The sequence below is a fragment of the Ranitomeya imitator genome, chromosome 6, assembly GCF_032444005.1.
Source record: "Ranitomeya imitator isolate aRanImi1 chromosome 6, aRanImi1.pri, whole genome shotgun sequence".
NCBI lineage: Eukaryota > Metazoa > Chordata > Amphibia > Anura > Dendrobatidae > Ranitomeya > Ranitomeya imitator.
In genome coordinates this window covers 21,123,221-21,145,523 of record NC_091287.1, presented here as the reverse complement: position 1 = coordinate 21,145,523, position 22,303 = coordinate 21,123,221, and the positions used below count along the sequence as shown (strand labels likewise).

The 22,303-nt window shown below is 44.5% G+C and overlaps 1 protein-coding gene across 1 annotated transcript in view; it reads right to left on the bottom strand.

Moving 5' to 3' along the window:
* The window catches only part of AGMO (alkylglycerol monooxygenase), a 250,034-nt gene that overhangs the window by 137,490 nt on the left and 90,241 nt on the right, over positions 1-22,303 (bottom strand). The window contains exons 5-6 of the mRNA XM_069729308.1: positions 12,799-12,902; positions 1,146-1,241 (exon numbers count right to left, since the gene is read on the bottom strand). Of these exons, the coding sequence (XP_069585409.1) occupies positions 1,146-1,241; positions 12,799-12,902 (200 nt within the window). The remainder of the gene's footprint in view (positions 1-1,145; positions 1,242-12,798; positions 12,903-22,303) is intronic.

Here is a 22,303-nt window from a genome sequence, read left to right as displayed (position 1 = left end):
CGTGGTGTGTTAATAACAGTAATGTTTGAGACTGTGGTCCTAGTTCTTTTCAGGTCATTGACCAGGTCCATAGACAACTCTTTGGTCATGGCCATGGTGAAGAGGTTGGAGTGTGATGGAGTGTGTGGACCGATGTCTTTTATACAGGTAACAAGTTCAAACAAATGCAATTAATACAGGTAATGAGTGCAGTAGGAGTAGGAGGCTTCTTAAAGAAAAGCTAACAGGTCTGTGAGCGCCCGAATTCTTGCTGGTTGGTCGGTGATCAAATACTTATTTCATGCAATAAAATGCAAATTAATTATGTAAAAATCCTACAATGTAAATTTCAGTTTTTTTATTTTTAGATTCCGTCTCTCACAGGTGAAGTGTACCTACGATAAAAATGATAGACGTCTCCATTCTTTGTAGGTGGGAAAACTTGCAAAATCGGCCGTGTATCCAATACTTATTTCCCCCACTGTATATAGAGTGAATGAGGAGCTACGAGGATAATTACCGGGGGCAGGTGTCCACCATCATCGATGGCTTGGAATCTTATCTTGGTTGCGTAGAACAAGTGTCCCCGAAGAGCTTGTGAAAGGTCTTGTGGTCCCCACCGTTGACTAGAGGTCTATGTTGGATATTTCAGTGATTTGACTCTTTTTGGACCATGTGAAAGATGCCTTCAGGTCTTCCCACAAACAATATGACTTTTGATTTTATCAGATGAATAGATTCTTCCCATCACGCCCTAAAACACCGGATTCTCCTCGGTATGAAGTAGACACAACCACAATTTCCAATTAATAATTTCGGAAATCTCAACCTGGTTCTATTTTTTTTGCTTTTACCTTGGCAGGAAAATCCATTGAAAATGTATTCTCCTATCAAGACCCAAAATGTTACAAGATGCAGACGCCGGTTACATGGAACGGAACGGGAGGGGGGGCTGATATTCTACAGATCGAACAAAAGAATGTTATCTAATTGAGACCAACTGCTCTCATTGTTCCTTATAAACTCAGCAATATATTCCCGAGAAGCCAACACATGGTTCTCCTTAAGGAAGTCAGACGAAGATTTCTCATACACAATAAATCAGGTCCTGGTGGACAATGCCCAAGGCAAGGAGCGGAGGCAAGAAAAAAAACCAGAATGTCTACCTCGGTGTGGATCCAGAACTGGTACAGGAGGTTAAACTGGAGGTGGACAGCAAACACGGACGGAGGGATGAAGAGCGCCATTGGCCAGTAGAACATCTAGAAGTCAAGAAGAAAAACACAAGAGGTTATACAGACAAGAAATAAATGCTACATGGTAGATAAGAATACTTTATTTTGCCCTGTTCCCCAACTCAAAGGGTTGCAGAAAAAAATATTATTTTTTTTTTAAGCACAGTGCAACATCGGCCTACAGGTTGTATGTGGTACTGCAGCTCCTTCCTAATAATTTTGACGAGTTGCAATACCACATACCACCAGCGACCAGGGGTGGTGCTGTTTTTGGCAGCAATCTTATAAACCTTTAAAAAGGTGTTTTCCTATCTCATAAAGTGGTAGCATATGGTAACCATATTATAGCATCAGTTTATGATCAGTAGAGTCCAACTTATGGGACCCCCATTGATATTGAGAGTGAAGAATGTCCCCTATTCCTTTATTTACTGGTTGTGTAAGGAATTGCAGGTGACCCCTATTTTCTTGGATGGGGTCGCATCGCCGTTCTCTGCAAATGTGGCTAGTGGGGGGCATCATGCAAGGGTAAAAATGGAGAAAAACTGCTACATCGGTGGTACGTCGTCTTCATTGTCAGAAGTGAAGGTCTTGTGCAATAAGTAGCAGAAGTGGCAATTTCTGTATATGTAATAGTCATTTAAAAAAATAATTTTTGCAAATAATAATAATGTAAAAATATATAATCAAATAAATAATATAAAAAATAATCACATAAAATTACATACAATAATAATAATTATTATTATTGTTATTATTATAATTACATTAAATAATAATTATTATTTTTATGATTATTATTATTATGTATTCATAATTTCCCTTATAATTGTATCTGTTTTTGTTTTACAATTCTATTTGCTTTTGGTCTTTTGGTCCTTTTAGTTTTCTTTTTTATTCTTTTCTACAATGTTGCAGAAATTGAGATGATATTGATAAGGGGAAAAAATGTAACAAAAAACATCCACAACATTAACTCCTACAGGCTAAAAATCAGTACTCATATGGATCCATTGTAATATGAAGGACACAAAGAAAAAAAGAAAAAAAAAATTATTATTGATTGTAATAGTATAGTACTACTCTAATAAATAATAATTAAAAAGATAAATAATAGCGTAAAAAAAACAAAAATACACTAATATATAAATAGCACTGTATCACAAGTTTAAGAAAGAATGCAAAAAAGAATAACAACAAAAATCTAAAAAAATAATTCAAGTATATATATAATACTATATCACTAATATAATAAAAAATAAAAAAGTACAATAATAAAAAATACAATGCAAAAAATAACACAAATATAATAATAAAATAATGCAAATAATAATAGTTCTAATAAATACAAAAATAATTATAATAAATAAAAAAATACAAATAAAATAATAATAATATAAAAAATACAAAATAATAATAATAATAAATGCAAAAAAATATTGAAATAATAATTATAATAAATAAAAAAATTATACAAACAAAATAATAATAATATACAAAAAATACTAAACAATAATAATTAATGCAAAAATTAATAGAAATAATAATTATAATAAATACAAAAATAATACAAATAAAATAATAATAAATGCAAAAAATTATAGAAATAATAATAATTATAATAAATAAAAAAATAATACAAACAAAATAATAATAATATACAAAAAAATACTAAACAATAATAATAAATGCAAAAATCTATGAAAATAATAATTATAATAAATACAAAAATGATACAAATAAAATAATGATAAATGAAAAAAATAATGGAAATAATAGTAATTATAATAAATACAAATAAAATAATAATAAAAATAATAATATAGAGGTAATATCGTTGTTAATTATAGCTATTATTATGTTTGCAGGTGCTGGGCTGAGGGCAGGTGGGATCTGCTGCTGGGGCACGTTTTGACCCTGGGTTTAGGAATAATGGACTCAGGTACACACAGATGAGCGCAGAGTGGGATTCCTCTGATGTGTGCACGTCCAGGTCCAGTTACAGGTGATCTCTGGGGGGAACACGTTACAAGTGTAATATTTTACATGGAGCTAAAGTTGCATTAACGAGCTGCAGGTGGAGGAGACGGGCGACATTCGCTCACTTGTAATGGAATTCTCTTCTACGTGTTCTGCGTCCAATTTATGTGATTTGTAAAGTATCTCGCTGCTTTCAGGTGTTTTCACACTCACGGGAAACAAAATACGATGTGCAGAACTTCCACAGGAGCCGTCCTGGAACAAGGCTCCATCTTACCAGCGCGCCAATTCCCGGCAGGGGCATGGCTATAGTATAGCGGGGCCAGAGTGGGCAGCGGGGCAGAGTGGGCAGCGGGGCAGAGTGGGCAGCGGGGGCAGAGTGGGCAGCGGGGGCAGAGAGGGCAGCGGGGGCAAAGAGGGCAGCGGGGGCAGAGTGGGCAGCGGGGGCAGAGAGGGCAGCGGGGGCAGAGTGGGCAGCGGGGGCAGAGGGGACAGCGGGGGCAGAGTGGGCAGCGGGGGCAGAGGGGACAGCGGGGGCAGAGTGGGCAGCGGGGGCAGAGGGGACAGCGGGGGCAGAGTGGACAGCGGGGGCAGAGTGGGCAGCGGGGGCAGAGGGGACAGCGGGGGCAGAGTGGGCAGCGGGCGCAGAGTGGGCAGCGGGGGCAGAGTGGGCAGCGGGGGCAGAGTGGGCAGCGGGGGCAGAGGGGACAGCGGGGGCAGAGTGGACAGCGGGGGCAGAGTGGACAGGGGCATTCAGAATATAGGAAGCCCAACACAATTAAAAAAAAATCAAAAAGTGACCACCTTACTGACTTTATCTAAATTCGGTGAGAAACACCAATATTTCATGAATTCTGGTAAATTGTCACCTGTACTAAAATAATACCGCCATACCGTGCTCCTGATGAGGCCCAGGTGGTTCAGGGTGGCAACATCCCTGGTGGGCTAGGATAGTGAATGGATTGTTTAACGCTGTGCCCAGGATGTGAAGCATATCTCTGGTGGGTTTGCATAATATTTCCAAGCAATTTTAAACCAAACATACGCCAGTCCAAAAAAAAAAAGAAGCTCCCCAAAGCTCTGAACTTAAATTGCGCAGCACAATGCATGTACGGAAGGGTGAGAACCTGGGAAATAAAGCAGCGATTGGTAAATGAATATTTTCTGGTAGGCTGTGGTAGTGAGTGGATTAATTAGAACATCCCTGGTGGGCTACAGTAGTTAAAGGGTTTATGATAACATCCCTGGTGGGCTAGGAAAGTGAATAGGTTAATTATACCAGCCACGGTGGGCAACAGTAGGAGGACTAAAGTATTAAATAGGTTAATTATATTATCCCTGGTGGGCATTGCAGGTAAGAGGTTATTGATAACATCCCTGGTGGGCTAGTGTAGTGTTAAAGTTAATTATACTATCCTTTGTGGGCTACAGTAGTTAAGGGGTTAATTATAACATCACTGATGGGCTTGGTTAGTAAAGGGGTTAGCGATAAGATCCCTGGTGGGCTAGGGTAGTAAACAGGTTCATATTAACGGCCCTTGTGGGCTACGGTATTGTATGGATCAATGATATTATCCCTGGTGGTCTACAGCAGTGCAGTAATGGAGTGCAGTGAAGGACTGCGGCAGACCCCCAGATCCCGCAGCCATGACTGAGCGCCCCCCGGGGGGCTGTACAGACAACACAGACTATAAAACCATCCTTAATAGAGGCACCTGCCATCACTTTAGGATGGAAAAGTTGGAATTATTGAGTGGAGCTATACATGACCTAGTGGCTGAGAAATGCCGCCATACAGTTCATGAGAACAGAGAGACAGCGCCACACTTGCCCACAGGCGGTATGTGGTATTGCAGCTCAGCCTCATTCATTTTAATGGAACGGAGCTGTAATACCAGGCACTGGACAGGTGGGGCGCTATATTTTACAAGCTGACGAGCCACAAATCTATTCCTCCTGTGCCCGGGAACTTTTTACATTTTATTTGATTTGCCGGCATCAACGTCAAAGTAAATCAGAAAAGATCTGACAGCCGCTGCGTTAACTATGAGGGCGCAGCTGGTCACAGCAGGAGCTGCGCTCCTTAATAAGCCCCTACCGAAACCCCACATTGTTCTCGTTGCATGAAGGTTATTAGTATTACATGTCCATGTGAGGACACATTCCAGCACACAACTCTCACCCTTCTCCATCATCATCCTCACATCCAGAAGATCACATGTAGCAGAGGTGAGTTTTGGATTTGTGACATCCGACCAATAGTTACAATGTATCAAATTCTGCTCCTGGGGATTGACATAGGACTGCAGGTAGTATGACTGCGGCACTTTAGGGTGGAAACATATCATTGCTGAATTGCACACACAGCTCTGCTACATCTTAAAAAAAAAAAATCTTTTTTAAGTCATAGTCAGACCAGTGCAGCAGCACAGAGTATTTCAGGAGAGGAGAGCGCGGATTTTGCGCAATGTCACAAGAAGAGAGTTATTTAACGCAGCACAGAGAATTTCAGGACAGGAACTACTAACTTTGTGAAAAGGTATAAACTGATAGATGCATAGTGTAAAGGGCAAGGTCCGGAGCAGCACAGAGTATTTTAGGAGGGCAATGTGCGGATGTTTTATAATGTCACAGACCGAACATTACATAACATTAGAAGGGGAGCATGATCTGCAGCAGCACAGAGTATTTCAGAAGAAAAGAAGTCGGTGAAAGGAGCAACGTTCCCAGCAGCACAGAGTATTTCAGACATTCTGGAACATAACAGGCTGAGAGTTATAGTGGAAAGAGCAGGATTCCCAACAGCACAGAGTATTTCAGGATTTTTGCAAGAAATCTTGTGCCGAGAGCTCTGCAGTTACTGTATTCCCAACACTCCTGAGCTCCCCCTAGTGGCGCCTGCAGGAACAGAATTCTTGGTGGATTTTGTGAAGCTCTATTTTCAGTAAAACCATTCTCAGACCCTTGTAAAATAATATCTTGAGAAATGACTCAGCATATTATACCGGCCAGAAATATAACCTGATGGTAGATAATTAGGATTCCCCTTGCAGAGCGTTTCTCTGAATTTCCAGGCGTCAGTTACTATAGACAGAGGTCCCGCAGGCTGCGCTCGGAGGGGTGAGCCTATAAGATGTCCTTTCCTGTTTTATAGAGCGACGCCGGCCAGATGACCTTACACATTTCCCAGGCACCTGCTGCAACACAAACTGTTACAGGTCATAAGAGATGCCGAGCGCTCCGGCCCTTCTTCTCTACGCGGTTCACATATTTTTCTTGGCACCGGACACTGAACAGGTGTAATGGAGAACAGCTCAGCGTGTTTACCCTCTTCTTAAAGAGATATGCTGCGCTCAGCGATCCGCCACCAGGGGAGGGAAATTACTTTTAAAAATAGAAAATCATTTTGCCATCAGATAAGGTGATAGCGAGAGGGCTTAGAAATAGGATTCATAGAATATCTGATAAACAATTATAGATAAAGGCAATGTAAAATGTGTGACGGGATTATAGAGAAATCTGGAAGCCATAGTAATTATAATGTTATCTGTACATTTAATGTGAAGAGCCTGAGAAAAAATGAAATCATACAGTAGATTTCACCCAAAAGACCATTCTGACATCGCTTCCTGCTCTGCAGCTACTTGCTAAAGCCAAGGCTCCTCACAGACTTCCTGCACTGAAGCTATTGGCTGAAGCTGCTCCTCACTGACTCCCTGCTCTAACGCTATTGGCTGAAGCTGCTCCTCACTGACTCCCTGCTCTAACGCTATTGGCTGAAGCTGCTCCTCACTGACTCCCTGCTCTAACGCTATTGGCTGAAGCTGCTCCTCACTGACTCCCTGCTCTAAAGCTATTGGCTGAAGCTGCTCCTCACAGACTTCCTGCACTGAAGTTATTGGCTGAAGTTGCTCCACACAGACTTCCTGCACTGAACATATTGGCTGAAGTTGCTCCTCACAGACTTCCTGCTGTAAAGCTATTGGCTGAAGCAGCTCCTCACAGACATCCTGCTGTTTAGCTATTGGCTGAAGTTGCTCCTCACAGACTCCCTGCTCTAAAGCTATTGGCTGAAGCTGCTCCTCACAGACTCCCTGCTCTAAAGCTATTGGCTGAAGCTGCTCCTCACAGACTCCCTGCTCTAAAGCTATTGGCTAAAGCTAATCCTCACAGACTCCCTGCTCTAAAGCTATTGACTGAAGCTGCTCCTCACAGACTCCATGCTCTAAAGCTATTGGCTGAAGCTGCTCCTCACATACTCCCTGCTCTAAAGCTATTGGCTGAAGCTGCTCCTCACAGACTTCCTGTACTGAAGATATTGGCTGAAGTTGCTCATGACAGACTCCCTGCTCTAAAGCTATTGGCTGAAGCTGCTCCTCACAGATTCCCTGCTCTAAAGCTATTGGCTGAAGCTGCTCCTCACAGACTCCCTGCTCTAAAGCTATTGGATGAAGCTGCTCCTCACAGACTCCCTGCTCTAAAGCTATTGGCTAAAGCAACTCCTCAGACTCCCTGCACTAACGCTATTGGCTGAAGCTGCTCCCCACTGACTCCCTGCTCTAAAGCTATTGGCTAAAGCTACTCCTCACAGACTCCCTGCTCTAACGCTATTGGCTGAAGCTGCTCCTCACAGACTCCCTGCTCTAAAGCTATTGGCTGAAGCTGCTCCTCACAGACTTCCTGCACTGAAGCTATTGGCTGAATTTGCTCCACACAAACTTCCTGCACTGAACATATTGGCTGAAGTTGCTCCACACAGACTTCCTGCACTGAACATATTGGCAGAAGTTGCTCCTCACAGACTTCCTGCTGTTAAGCTATTGGCTGAAGCAGCTCCTCACAGACATCCTGCTGTTTAGCTATTGGCTGAAGTTGCTCCTCACAGACTCCCTGCCCTAAAGCTATTGACTGAAGCTGCTCCTCACAGACTCCCTGCTCTAAAGCTATTGGCTGAAGCTGCTCCTCACAGACTCCCTGCTCTAAAGCTATTGGCTGAAGCTGCTCCTCACAGACTCCCTGCTCTAAAGCTATTGGCTAAAGCTAATCCTCACAGACTCCCTGCTCTAAAGCTATTGACTGAAGCTGCTCCTCACAGACTCCATGCTCTAAAGCTATTGGCTGAAGCTGCTCCTCACATACTCCCTGCTCTAAATCTATTGGCTGAAGCTGCTCCTCACAGACTTCCTGTACTGAAGATATTGGCTGAAGTTGCTCATGACAGACTCCCTGCTCTAAAGCTATTGGCTGAAGCTGCTCCTCACAGATTCCCTGCTCTAAAGCTATTGGCTGAAGCTGCTCCTCACAGACTCCCTGCTCTAAAGCTATTGGCTGAAGCTACTCCTCACAGACTTCCTGCTCTAAAGCTATTGGGTGAAGCTGCTCCTCACAGACTCCCTGCTCTAAAGCTATTGGCTGAAGCTGTTCTTCACAGACTCTCTGCTCTAAAGCTATTGGCTGAAGCTGCTCCTCACAGACTCCCTGCTCTAAAGCTATTGACTGAAGCTGCTCCTCACAGACTCCCTGCTCTAAAGCTATTGGCTGAAGCTGCTCCTCACAGACTCCCTGCTCTAAAGCTATTGGCTGAAGCTGCTCCTCACAGACTCCCTGCTCTAAAGCTATTGGCTGAAGCTGCTCCTCACAGACTTCCTGCACTGAAGCTATTGGCTGAAGCTGCTCCTCACAGACTCCCTGCTCTAAAGCTATTGGCTGATGCTGCTCCTCACAGACTCTCTGCTCTAAAGCTATTGGCTGAAGCTGCTCCTCACAGACTTCCTGCACTGAAGCTATTGGCTGAAGCTGCTCCTCACAGACTCCCTGCTCTAAAGCTATTGGCTGAAGCTGCTCCTCACAGACTCCCTGCTCTAAAGCTATTGGCTGAAGCTGCTCCTCACAGACTCCCTGCTCTAAAACTATTGGCTAAAGCTGCTCCTCACAGACTCCCTGCTCTAAAGCTATTGGCTAAAGCTGCTCCTCACAGACTCCCTGCTCTATAGCTATTGGCTGAAGCTGCTCCTCACAGACTTCCTGCACTGAATATATTGGCTGAAGCTGCTCCTCACAGACTCCCTGCTCTAAAGCTATTGGCTGAAGCTGCTCCTCACAGACTCCCTGCTCTAAAGCTATTGGCTGAAGCTGCTCCTCACAGACTCCCTGCTCTAAAGCTATTGGCTGAAGCTGCTCCTCACAGACTCCCTGCTCTAAAGCTATTGGCTGAAGCTGTTCCTCACAGACTTCCTGCACTGAAGCTATTGGCTGAAGCTGCTCCTCACAGACTCCCTGCTCTAAAGCTATTGGCTGATGCTGCTCCTCACAGACTCTCTGCTCTAAAGCTATTGGCTGAAGCTGCTCCTCACAGACTCCCTGCTCTAAAGCTATTGGCTGAAGCTGCTCCTCACAGACTCCCTGCTCTAAAGCTATTGGCTGAAGCTGCTCCTCACATACTCCCTGCTCTAAAGCTATTGGCTGAAGCTGCTCCTCACAGACTTCCTGCACTGAAGCTATTGGCTGAAGCTGCTCCTCACAGACTCCCTGCTCTAAAGCTATTGGCTGAAGCTGCTCCTCACAGACTCCCTGATCTAAAGCTATTGGCTGAAGCTGCTCCTCACAGACTCCCTGCTCTAAAGCTATTGGCTGAAGCTGCTCCTCACAGACTCCCTGCTCTAAAGCTATTGGCTAAAGCTGCTCCTCACAGACTCCCTGCTCTAAAGCTATTGGCTAAAGCTGCTCCTCACAGACTCCCTGCTCTATAGCTATTGGCTGAAGCTGCTCCTCACAGACTTCCTGCACTGAAGATATTGGCTGAAGCTGCTCCTCACAGACTCCCTGCTCTAAAGCTATTGGCTGAAGCTGCTCCACACAGACTCCCTGCACTGAAGATATTGGCTGAACCTGCTCCTCACAGACTCCCTGCTCTAAAGCTATTGGCTAAAGCTGCTCCTCACAGACTCCCTGCTCTAAAGCTATTGGCTGAAGCTGCTCCTCACAGACTCTCTGCTCTAAAGCTATTGGCTGAAGCTACTCCTCACAGACTCCCTGCTCTAAAGCTATTGGCTGAAGCTGCACCTCACAGACTTCCTGTACTGAAGATATTGGCTGAAGTTGCTCCTCACAGACTCCCTGCTCTAAAGCTATTGGCTGAAGCTGCTCCTCACAGACTCCCTGCTCTAAAGCCATTGGCTGAAGCTGCTCCTTACAGACTCCCTGCTCTAAAGCTATTGGCTAAAGCAACTCCTCAGACTCCCTGCTCTAACACTATTGGCTGAAGCTGCTCCTCACAGACTCCCTGCTCTAAAGCTATTGGCTGAAGCTGCTCCTCACAGACTCCCTGCTCTAAAGCTATTGGCTGATGCTGCTCCTCACAGACATCCTGTGCTTTAGCTATTGGGTGAAGCTGCCTCTCACACACTTCCTGCACTGAAGATATTGGCTGAAGCTGTTCCTCAAACACAAACACTTCTTGCACTGAAGATATTCTCTGAAGCAGCTCCTCACAGGCTTCCTGCTGTTTAGCTATTGGCTGAAGCATCTCTTTGTAGACTTCCTGCTCTGCTACTATTGGCTGAAGCTGCTCCTCATAGACATTTTGTTGTTTAGCTATTTTCTGAAGCGACTCTTCGTAGACTTCCTGCTCTGCTATTATTGGCTGAAGCAGCTCCTCAGAGAATTCCTACTATTTAGCTATTGGCTGAAGTGGCTCTTTACAGACTTCCTGCTCTAAAGATATCGGCTGAAGCAGCTCCTCACATACTTCCTGCTCATGCTATTATTGGCTAAAGATTCTACGCACAAACTTCCAGCTCTGTATCTACTGGTTGAAGCAAAACCTCACAGACAGTCTGCCTTGCTGCTATTGGCTAAAGCAACTCCTCAGACTCCCTGCTCTAACACTATTGGCTGAAGCTGCTCCTCACAGACTCCCTGCTCTAAAGCTATTGGCTGAAGCTGCTCCTCACAGACTCCCTGCTCTAAAGCTATTGGCTGATGCTGCTCCTCACAGACATCCTGTGCTTTAGCTATTGGGTGAAGCTGCCTCTCACACACTTCCTGCACTGAAGATATTGGCTGAAGCTGTTCCTCAAACACAAACACTTCTTGCACTGAAGATATTCTCTGAAGCAGCTCCTCACAGGCTTCCTGCTGTTTAGCTATTGGCTGAAGCATCTCTTTGTAGACTTCCTGCTCTGCTACTATTGGCTGAAGCTGCTCCTCATAGACATTTTGTTGTTTAGCTATTTTCTGAAGCGACTCTTCGTAGACTTCCTGCTCTGCTATTATTGGCTGAAGCAGCTCCTCAGAGAATTCCTACTATTTAGCTATTGGCTGAAGTGGCTCTTTACAGACTTCCTGCTCTAAAGATATCGGCTGAAGCAGCTCCTCACATACTTCCTGCTCATGCTATTATTGGCTAAAGATTCTACGCACAAACTTCCAGCTCTGTATCTACTGGTTGAAGCAAAACCTCACAGACAGTCTGCCTTGCTGCTATTGGCTGAAGTTGCTCCTCACAGACTCCCTACTCTGCAGCTATTGGCTGAAGCAGCTCCTCATAGACTTCCTGCTCTGTTGCTATTGGCTGAAGCTGCTCCTCACAGACTCCCTGCTCTAAAGCTATTGGCTGAAGCTGCTCAGCAGGCAGTCATTTAGTCAAGAACCTATCACATAAAAAGAGCACTTTGGAAACTTGGATTTGAGGAAAAAATATTAAGCCTGGGGGGGCTACATGACTATAGTAGAGTATTTACTTATTTTTTTCCTTTTGACTTCAGATATCCTGAGTAGAGTTTTGTTTTGTTGGTGCATAGATTGTTAAAGGAGTTTTCCACAAATTTTTAAAAGTTTAAAAGAGGAAATAATTCATACTTCAGACATGAATCACTTGCTTCTATAATGGTCTCTACTGGGACTGGATGTGTTGATTTTCCAACCACCAGTCATCTGATGGTTGGGACGGAATTATTCCGGTTTCTCTGCAGACTCCAGTGTTAAAGAGGACCTGTCACTTCCCATAAATATATATATATTTATTTTTATATAAAATGTTAATGCCGCTGTTCTGCTGAATCCGGCGATGTTTTTCTTATGTTCATCCTCCTCTCCATTCCTAAGATATGGCCCCATCTTTCCCGTATATAACTCTAGTATTTTATCCAAGTGGGCCTGGTCCTCGAATATTCGTGGGAGTCTTCTTGAGGACCACTCCCCTTTGGCTAACAAGTTTAGATTTACATCAGGGCTATAGCTCAAGAACAGAGAGGAGCAGGAAGAAAAGAAAAACAGATTCAGATTCAGAAGAACAGCGACATTCACGGGGGTAAAAAACCAAACATATGACAAGTTTCAGGTCATCTTTGGTATGGCTTGAGGCTACCTGCTATAAGAATCTCTACCCTCCAAAAACATTTCAAAAGTAGTGGAAAATCCCTTTAAACTTCTCCCGTGTCATCATGTTTCACAGAATCATAGTGTTTCTCCATAATTCAGGAATCATAAGTTACAGAAGCTCAGAAGACATTTATTTCTATATGTATTAGTAAAATTAAAAAATATGGAGGTGACTTGATATAATTCCGTTCTCCTCATCCTTATGGACGCCATTACGGCTTACCCAAGAAAAATATTTTTGCAGGAAGGACTGGCGTAGGGCTGTGGTTAGGTTGTAATCCTCCGAGCTGTGGTGCGTTTGATGTCCGGCCCAAATGATGTTGACTTCTGTTGAAAAAAATAAATAAATACGTGCGGATAAATAGATTACCACCAATATGGCCGGTCACGTCGTAGATGCAATGTTGTGCAACAGGGCCCGTATACATTACTATAGGACACCAGAACGTATGGAACAGCCCGAGAATAGTGATATTCATACTAACACATCAGACGTCAGTGCAAAATTCACCCCTCACTGTCAAATAATCCAGGACTCCGCTGTGCTAATCCACTTCTGCCTGGGGCAGTGAGTGTCCACCCGGCGGCCTGTGAGGCTACAAGATTCTCAGTGTGATTAAGTGAAATTTGTTATCCCTGTCACTGCCTATGCAGAGCGCAGCAGCCTATGACAAATTAATCTGGACTGTGGGGCTCTGCATAGGCAGCAACAGTATTGAATCGTGTGCACAGCCCTATATTCTAGCCCAGCTCCCCACCCTCCTCTCTGGTAATTTTGTGAGTGGAGAGATATGTCCCTGCAGGGAGAGCTGTCCAAAATGTAAAAAAAGTGCCCCCTGTAGAAAAAAACTACAAAAAAAACCAATACAATTAAAGCTACGATGAGAGAGGTAGAACTAAGGTTAGGGATTGGACTAAGATTTGGGCTAGGACTAAGGTTAGGGCTAAGACTAGGATTAGGTCTAGGATAAAGGTTTGGGCTAGGGCTAGAGATAAGGCTAAGACTAAAGTTAGGGCTAGGACAAGGTTAGGGCTTGGACTAAGTTTAGGACGTGGACTAAGGTTAGGGATAGGAAAAATGGTTAGGTATAGGACTAAGGTTTGGGCTAGGACTGGAGATAAGGCTAGGACTAAAGTTAGGGCTAGGACTAAGGTTAAGGCTAAGACTAAGGTTTGGTCTATAGTTAGGGCTAGGACTATGATTAGTGCTAGGAAAATGGTTAAGGCTAGGGCTAAGGTTAGGGCTTGGACTAAGTGTGGGACGTGGACTAAGGTTAGGGCTAGGACTGGAGATAAGGCTAGGACTAAAGTTAGGGCTAGGACTAAGGTTAGGGCTAAGACTAAGGTTTAGTCTATAGTTAGGGCTAGGACAATGATTAGTGCTAGGAAAAGGGTTAAGGCTAGGGCTAAGGTTAGGGCTAGAACTAAAGTTACGGCTACGATTAGGACCGAGTGTCCTATTGTGTTTTATTGCCAGTTATTATATATCGTTACTTTGGAATCAAACCTTGTTGTAAGATCTACAATTAATAATCTATTATCATCAGCTGACGGAGCCGTCACATTGATTGGAAACCAGTGCTGACTAACGCTCATTAGCGGTCACTCCCCAGCATTCTACTAGAAATTCGGCCTCCAGCTGAGGCCGCGCTCCGAGAGAATCTCAAAAATAGAACCTGCTGCAATCCAATAGCCCGCGCTGCCCAGAAGCAAAGATGCAATTTCTATCATAGCCAACAACACAACCATAACTACGCCATGCGGAGAGGATGGAATCTGGGACGGAGGTGATGGCTAAGGAGCCTCATTCTGCAGAGTGTGCACGGTGTCAGATTAAAAGCCACTTTGTAAATGGGACAGCAGCCAAGGACGGTATATAGAATACTCCTACGTGTCATCTCAGTTACAAATTGCATCTTTATTTCAAGATCCAATTAAGGGATGACAAAAAAAAAGACAAAACTAAATTGAAAAAAAAAATTAAAAAACAAAACAAAGATAAACTGCCAAAAAATGCAAATAAAAAAAGTTACAAAAAACAAATAATTGAAAAAAGATGTTGAAAACACAGGTGGAGCAATGACGCATGTTTACGTTTTGCTCTTGCATTCAAAAAATAGAACATATATATTAAAACCATACTTTAATTACAATCAAGATAAAAAGGAGCTATACCTAATTAAAATCAATAAACAAATAAACCAAATTATTATTATTCAGAGTGTGTCTGTAGGCAAACACAAAAAAACATCTAGCGATAGTTTACACCAAGTTTTTCAGGTAACCTGAAGAGGCCAGAGCTAGGGTACTAAGTAGTTTTGTCCACAATTGCTTTAAGTTTTGCAAGATTTGCTGCTAATTCTCTTGTCTAAGCTTCAGCCTAGTATCTATCATCTCTTCAACTTCTCCTGATTTCAATCCTACAACCAGAGATATTTCCAAGCTCAATCCAGTACACTTAAGTGTTGTCCACATCAAACTTTCAGCAAGTTACTAACTTCTAGCAAGTCTCCAGTTTATCTATACTGCATTGTATTCCTGCTATTTGCCATTGCCTTGCTGGAAGATACCAGACTGTATTTACTTCTTTGTTAAATAGCTGCTATTAACCATTATCCTGCTGGAGGAGATCAGACTGTGTTTACTTCCCAGTTACTCCTGGGTTTAACCTCTGCTTGAAAATATTAGACTGTATTCCTGTGATTAACTACTTTCCTGCTGGAAGATACCATTTTCTTGTACTGTTATTGCTCCTGTGTTTTTTCACACACCTGGCTCTGCTTCTTTAGTGCTACCTACTTTTCCTGTTTGTCTTCCAACCTGCATATCTTATTTTCCTCATATGAAGACACGTTGCACTGTCATCTATGGTCTGTGCTGCTCACCCAGATCTACGTGATGAATTCTGATGGCATCTCTCCGGATGATTATTGTTAAGGTTTGCAAGTTACAACTGAAAATGAACAAAGTTGGAAAAAAAAAAGTTTTAAAGGGCCTAAAAGCCTACAGTGCACTTACTTGGTGCAATACAAAATATGCTTCATTTCTATATATATTTTCTCAATCCATCCTGAAGGTTGGCTGATAATCTCCTGTTAAGTGAAGTTCTCGTGGTGTCCCCCGCTGGTTCTGGCACGAGGAACTCTCCCATAGTATTTTTAGCATGTGTGAAAGACTTCTCAGTAGAACAGATGAAATGCATGGCTTAACAAAATATTTTGGCAGCATCAAAAAGTACAATAGAGAAGACCACCCCCGATGTGCTGTTTATATAACGGGACTGATTGTTTAGTATCGTTCACTGTCCAGCCGCGCCGTGTAATATCCCGGCAAATTAGAAAGGGCAACTTTTTATAAAAAACTTTTTATTGTGTCTCTGCTCAATCCTATTGTCATTTAGTAAAGGTACTAGCTACGTCTACTAAAGATCTAGTGGAAAGTGTCAAAAAAGCAATGACCCTCCTTCATCCCATAGATGGAGGCTCACTGAGTCCTGAGTTTCCTGCACTAGTACAATGTTTGATATTGTATGATATTCTATAATGTATAGTACAATTACAAAGAACTGGAATATTCAGTGTTTGCATTTATCTTAGTCCTCAAATACAAGGGGTGGAAGAACTTCCCAGGACATAGCTGAGTAGTACTGACTCTTCAGCAAGTAGCCAAGAACTAGAAGAGCAGCTGCTGCCTATCTAAGAGGCTCGCAGTAGAGGTGGAGATTAGAGGTGCGGCGTTGTCCAAATAATCTTTTAAGAAAATTATCAACTTCTTGCAGCTATTCACACCTAGCATCTGCACTCAAAGTAGCATATCATTTCAAGTGTATTTACAGTTTACCTATACTTCATTGTATTCCTGTTATTAACCATTGCCTTGCTGGAATATACATAGTAACATAGTAACATAGTAACATAGTTAGTAAGGCCGAAAAAAGACATTTGTCCATCCAGTTCAGCCTATATTCCATCATAATAAATACCCAGATCTACGTCCTTCTACAGAACCTAATAATTGTATGATACAATATTGTTCTGCTCCAGGAAGACATCCAGGCCTCTCTTGAACCCCTCGACTGAGTTCGCCATCACCACCTCCTCAGGCAAGAAATTCCAGATTCTCACTGCCCTAACAGTAAAGAATCCTCTTCTATGTTGGTGGAAAAACCTTCTCTCCTCCAGGCGCAAAGAATGCCCCCTTGTGCCCGTCACCTTCCTTGGTATAAACAGATCCTCAGCGAGATATTTGTATTGTCCCCTTATATACTTATACATGGTTATTAGATCGCCCCTCAGTCGTCTTTTTTCTAGACTAAATAATCCTAATTTCGCTAATCTATCTGGGTATTGTAGTTCTCCCATCCCCTTTATTAATTTTGTTGCCCTGATTGTATATTACCAGATTGTATATTCTGCCCTGTTACATCTCTGCTATTAACTATTGCTCTGCTGGTAGATCCCAGACTGCATTTACAGCTCTGTTTTTTTCCTGCTATTAACCATTGTCTTGCTGGTAGATCCCAGACGGCATTTACATCTCTGTTGTCTTGCTGCTATTAACCATTGTCTTGTTGGTAGATGTCAGATTGCATTTATTTCTCTGTTACATTACTGCTAATAACCATTTCCATACAGGAGAATGCCAGCTTGCATTTACTTTTAGTTATTCCTGAGTTTAATCTGGAAGATAACAGACAAGCGAAGAATATGCCTGACTGTTCCAACATCATACAGGCAGTTGTCAACAGTTCGGGGAATCTTTAACCCCTCCCTCTCCGGTAACATCTGTCCTTGAACACCTACTTTCAGGTGCGGTTTATGGAAACCTCACCCCATATGGACCCAGATGCCCCAGGATGTAACTTTAGTATTTTAAGAAATGTTATGAGAAAAAGTTCTGCCCACAGTCCAGTCTGTCATCGCCTTTGACTTTGTGGGAAACATCAACTTTTTGGCAAAGTTTACATAAACCCCAACCTTTTCCATTCCTAGATGGACCGAACTTGAATAGTATTTTAAAATGTGAGACACAGGGACAGGTGCACCAACACAGGGACAGGTGTACCAACACAGGGACAGGTGCACCAACACAGGGACAGGTGCACCAACACAGGGACAGGTGCACCAACACAGGGACAGGTGCACAAACACAGGGACAGGTACACCAACACAGGGACAGGTGCACCAACACAGGGACAGGTGCACCAACACAGGGACAGGTGCACCAACACAGGGACAGGTGCACCAACACAGGGACAGGTGTACCAACACAGGGACAGGTGCACCAACACAGGGACAGGTACACCAACACAGGGACAGGTACACCAACACAGGGACAGGTGCACCAACACAGGGACAGGTACACCAACACAGGGACAGGTGTACCAACACAGGGACAGGTGCACCAACACAGGGACAGGTGCACCAACACAGGGACAGGTGCACCAACACAGGGACAGGTGCACCAACACAGGTACAGGTGCACCAACACAGGGACAGGTGCACCAACAACACAGGGACAGGTGCACCAACACAGGGACAGGTGCACCAACAACACAGGGACAGGTGCACCAACGCAGGGACAGGTGCACCAACAACACAGGGACAGGTGCACCAACACAGGGACAGGTGCACCAACACAGGGACAGGTGCACCAACACAGGGACAGGTGTACCAACACAGGGACAGGTGCACCAACACAGGGACAGGTGCACCAACCCAGGGACAGGGGTACCAACACAGGGATAGGTGCACCAACACAGGGACAGGTGCACCAACACAGGGACAGGTACACCAACACAGGGACAGGTGCACCAACAACACAGGGACAGGTGTACCAACACAGGGACAGGTGTACCAACACAGGGACAGGTGCACCAACACAGGGACAGGTGCACCAACCCTGGGACAGGTGTACCAACACAGGGACAGGTGCACCAACACAGGGATAGGTGCACCAACACAGGGACAGGTGCACCAACCCAGGGACAGGTGTACCAACACAGGGATAGGTGCACCAACACAGGGACAGGTGCACCAACACAGGGACAGGTGCACCAACACAGGGACAGGTACACCAACACAGGGACAGGTGTACCAACACAGGGACAGGTGTACCAACACAGGGACAGGTGCACCAACACAGGGACAGGTGCACCAACCCTGGGACAGGTGTACCAACACAGGGACAGGTGCACCAACATAGGGACAGGTGCACCCACACAGGGACAGGTGCACCAACACAGGGACAGGTGCACCAACACAGGGACAGGTGCACCAACACAGTGACAGGGGTACCAACACAGGGACAGGTGCACAAACACAGGGACAGGTGCACCAACACAGGGACAGGTGCACCAACACAGGGACAGGTACACCAACACAGGGACAGGTGCACCAACCCAGGGACAGGGGTACCAACACAGGGATAGGTGCACCAACACAGGGACAGGTGCACAAACACAGGGACAGGTGCACCAACACAGGGACAGGTACACCAACACAGAGACAGGTGTACCAACACAGGGACAGGTGTACCAACACAGGGACAGGTGCACCAACACAGGGACAGGTGCACCAACCCTGGGACAGGTGTACCAACACAGGGACAGGTGCACCAACATAGGGACAGGTGCACCCACACAGGGACAGGTGCACCAACACAGGGACAGGTGCACCAACACAGGGACAGGTGCACCAACCCAGGGACAGGGGTACCAACACAGGGATAGGTGCACCAACACAGGGACAGGTGCACAAACACAGGGACAGGTGCACCAACACAGGGACAGGTACACCAACACAGGGACAGGTGTACCAACACAGGGACAGGTGTACCAACACAGGGACAGGTGCACCAACACAGGGACAGTTGCACCAACCCTGGGACAGGTGTACCAACACAGGGACAGGTGCACCAACATAGGGACAGGTGCACCCACACAGGGACAGGTGCACCAACACAGGGACAGGTGCACCAACACAGGGACAGGTGCACAAACACAGGGACAGGTGCACCAACACAGGGACAGGTGCGTAAATGTGAGTCCCTTGTTAAAGACAATAATCAGCAGCAGTGGAGGTGAAGCACTGCCTGAAGGTTCAGAGTAAACCACCCTCCTGCAAATAAATGGCCGGCAGAGGGGTTAGCCTACAGGAGAAGAGGGAGTCTTTCTTCTTTGAAGAGTCCAAAGTGGAAAGGCTCTAAAGGTAGAAGATAAAGGCACCACACCTGTTGTCACGGGGGGAAGTCTGGCAGATGAGCAACAACGTGAAGAATAATGACCAAAACAGATACCATAATAAAAAATGGCTGCACAAGATGCCTATGCCACCATGGGAAGGCACAGTGCAGGAAAAAAGGACGTCCCAGTTAGAGCAATACAGAGAAAAATGGAGCAATACGTCCAGACATGTAATGCATAAAAAGTATAAATTTATAACATGATTACAAATAGAATATTAGTACATATTACTCCAATATTATAGATCAGTAATAGAGACAATATAGAGATAGGATCACAATGGGCCATTGATTTATAAAAATATTTGGCTATGAGCATGAACTGGAGACAACCTGACAACCCCATTTTTTGGAGCTTGACGTTCACAGTGGTCGCTTTTTTACCATGACCATAATTTGACCCAAAATTTGCATTGAGTCACTAGTCTAAAAAGTTATTTGCCCTCCTGCCCCGTGGAAAAGGGGGTGTGCTAGGCTTTACTGCCATAAATTCACCAGATAATCTGTGATAGAATAATAATGAGTTGTGCCAAACTACGAACCCAGCTCTGCTACGTCTGAAGAACAGATGACATCTGTGGTACTGAGCAGCTGTCAAATAAAAGCAGAGGCTGAGCATTTCAATTAAAGTTTATAGTAAGAGAAGTGGCCCGGAGCAGGTGGTCAATATAAAAATAAAACAGCATCTTCAGGGTCAACACATTCCTATAAGAAACATTTAATAACGTTAGGTGCCAGCTGCTCGGCCGCCCTGCGATGCTTCAGATTCAGAACCAGCCACGTTTTTTGCAACACGGAATTTGTTTTATTTAGAAGATATCCCGCAGAGGCTTCCTGGCACCTCTTCTCCTAGAGCGACTTTTTTTTGCAGACCTTGCTAACACAAGATCATCTTACATCGCCAATATTGAAATGCATCCTTCGTCGACGACCGCGCTTTGGAAGCTCGCAGCGTAGAAATATTACTAGAGTTACAGCTAAAGCAACAGTGCAAGAATCAAAAGTGATGATTGACCCCACGGCTGGCCACTGGCAGAGTCCATAGTCCTCCCATTATATCATTTGCTTCAGTTTTCTGAATATATTTATATGATTATTGTAACAGTTTAAATTATGAAAACAGAAATTAAAAAATCCAAACATATTAAAAGTTTGTGGGGTTCTTCAATTTGAACAATCCCTTTTTGGTAGAACGGTGTCTTCTAAGCACAGATGACAATGTATTCTACTGCTTCGACAAAGCTCTGATTCATCAAGACCGGCGTGAAGATAGTGGGTGCGGGGTGGAGTGCAAGGCTCCTAATTTATTGGGATCTGCACACCTCTTTGGGAATCAGGAGCTTCTGAGGAGTGCAGCATGCGCCTCGCCAGAAATCTTACTCTAGTCCCTTCTGGAATAACACTTGTGGCAAAGTGAATGCCTCCACGTGTCACGAATTTGATGAGCAGCGGATGCCATACCACATGTCCCATCTCGGCTCAGCCCAGCGTGAAAATGTCAAAAGTTGCAAAATTGCATCCAAATTTTACAATTTTTCAAAGCTTTTTCCACCAGAGTTCTGGAGTAAAAACTTTGATGAATCGGGCCCCAAATGATTACCTGTAACTAGGAGAACCTGATAAAAATTTGAGGTGGACACCATGACCCATGTCCGACCTCATCTCAGCCCAGCATGAAAACGTCAAAAGTTGCAAAATTGTGCTCAAATTTTGCAATTTTTCATAGCTTTTATACCAGAATTCTGGAGTGAAAGCTTTGATGAATCTGGTCCCAAATGATTACCTGTTGTTAGGAGTCGAGTTCCCGTCACTGCACTGGGGGAATCTCGAACCATGTCCGCTACGGTCTCTCATTCTGATTAAGCCGCAGTGGAGCCTGCTCAGCGGAGACGTCGGTCCCAGCATCTCACTCAGTCTGGTATTGTGCAAAGGGTTACTGCTGCCTTTTCAGGTCCTGCTATTGTACCCTTTACTGGTCTGCAGCAAGCAGGCTTTTCTGGGACTAAGTCCTGCTTTGCACACACTGAGCATGCCCAGGGGAGGACCTCTCATTGGAGGTCGAGAGTCACACACTCAGGCCCTGTAGCAGCTCCCATTGGTCCTCCAGGAAGGTCCTGTAGAGCTGCAACTATAAAATGTTCGCAGGTCCGCACAGCCATGCGCTAGTGTAAATTATGTATGTGCTCAGCGCCAGTGTGGTCGTGTGTGTGTCAGGGACCCGGCTGAAATAAGCCCCTAGAATGCTGGCACCTCCGGCGAGGAGTTTCATGTGTGTGGATTCAGGGCTGGCTAATAGCCATTAGAATTCTGGCTCCACCGGAGAGGATCTGCGTGTTTGCATTTGACTGCATGACCACTGTCAGCTCTATTAAGTAGCTGTGTTCCCCTGTGAGCTAAACAGGGCACAGCGTTCTCTTTGCTAACGGACTCTGTGAAGTAACAGAGTTCGTTTATACCAATATACTTCACCGCCTTACTTAGCAGTG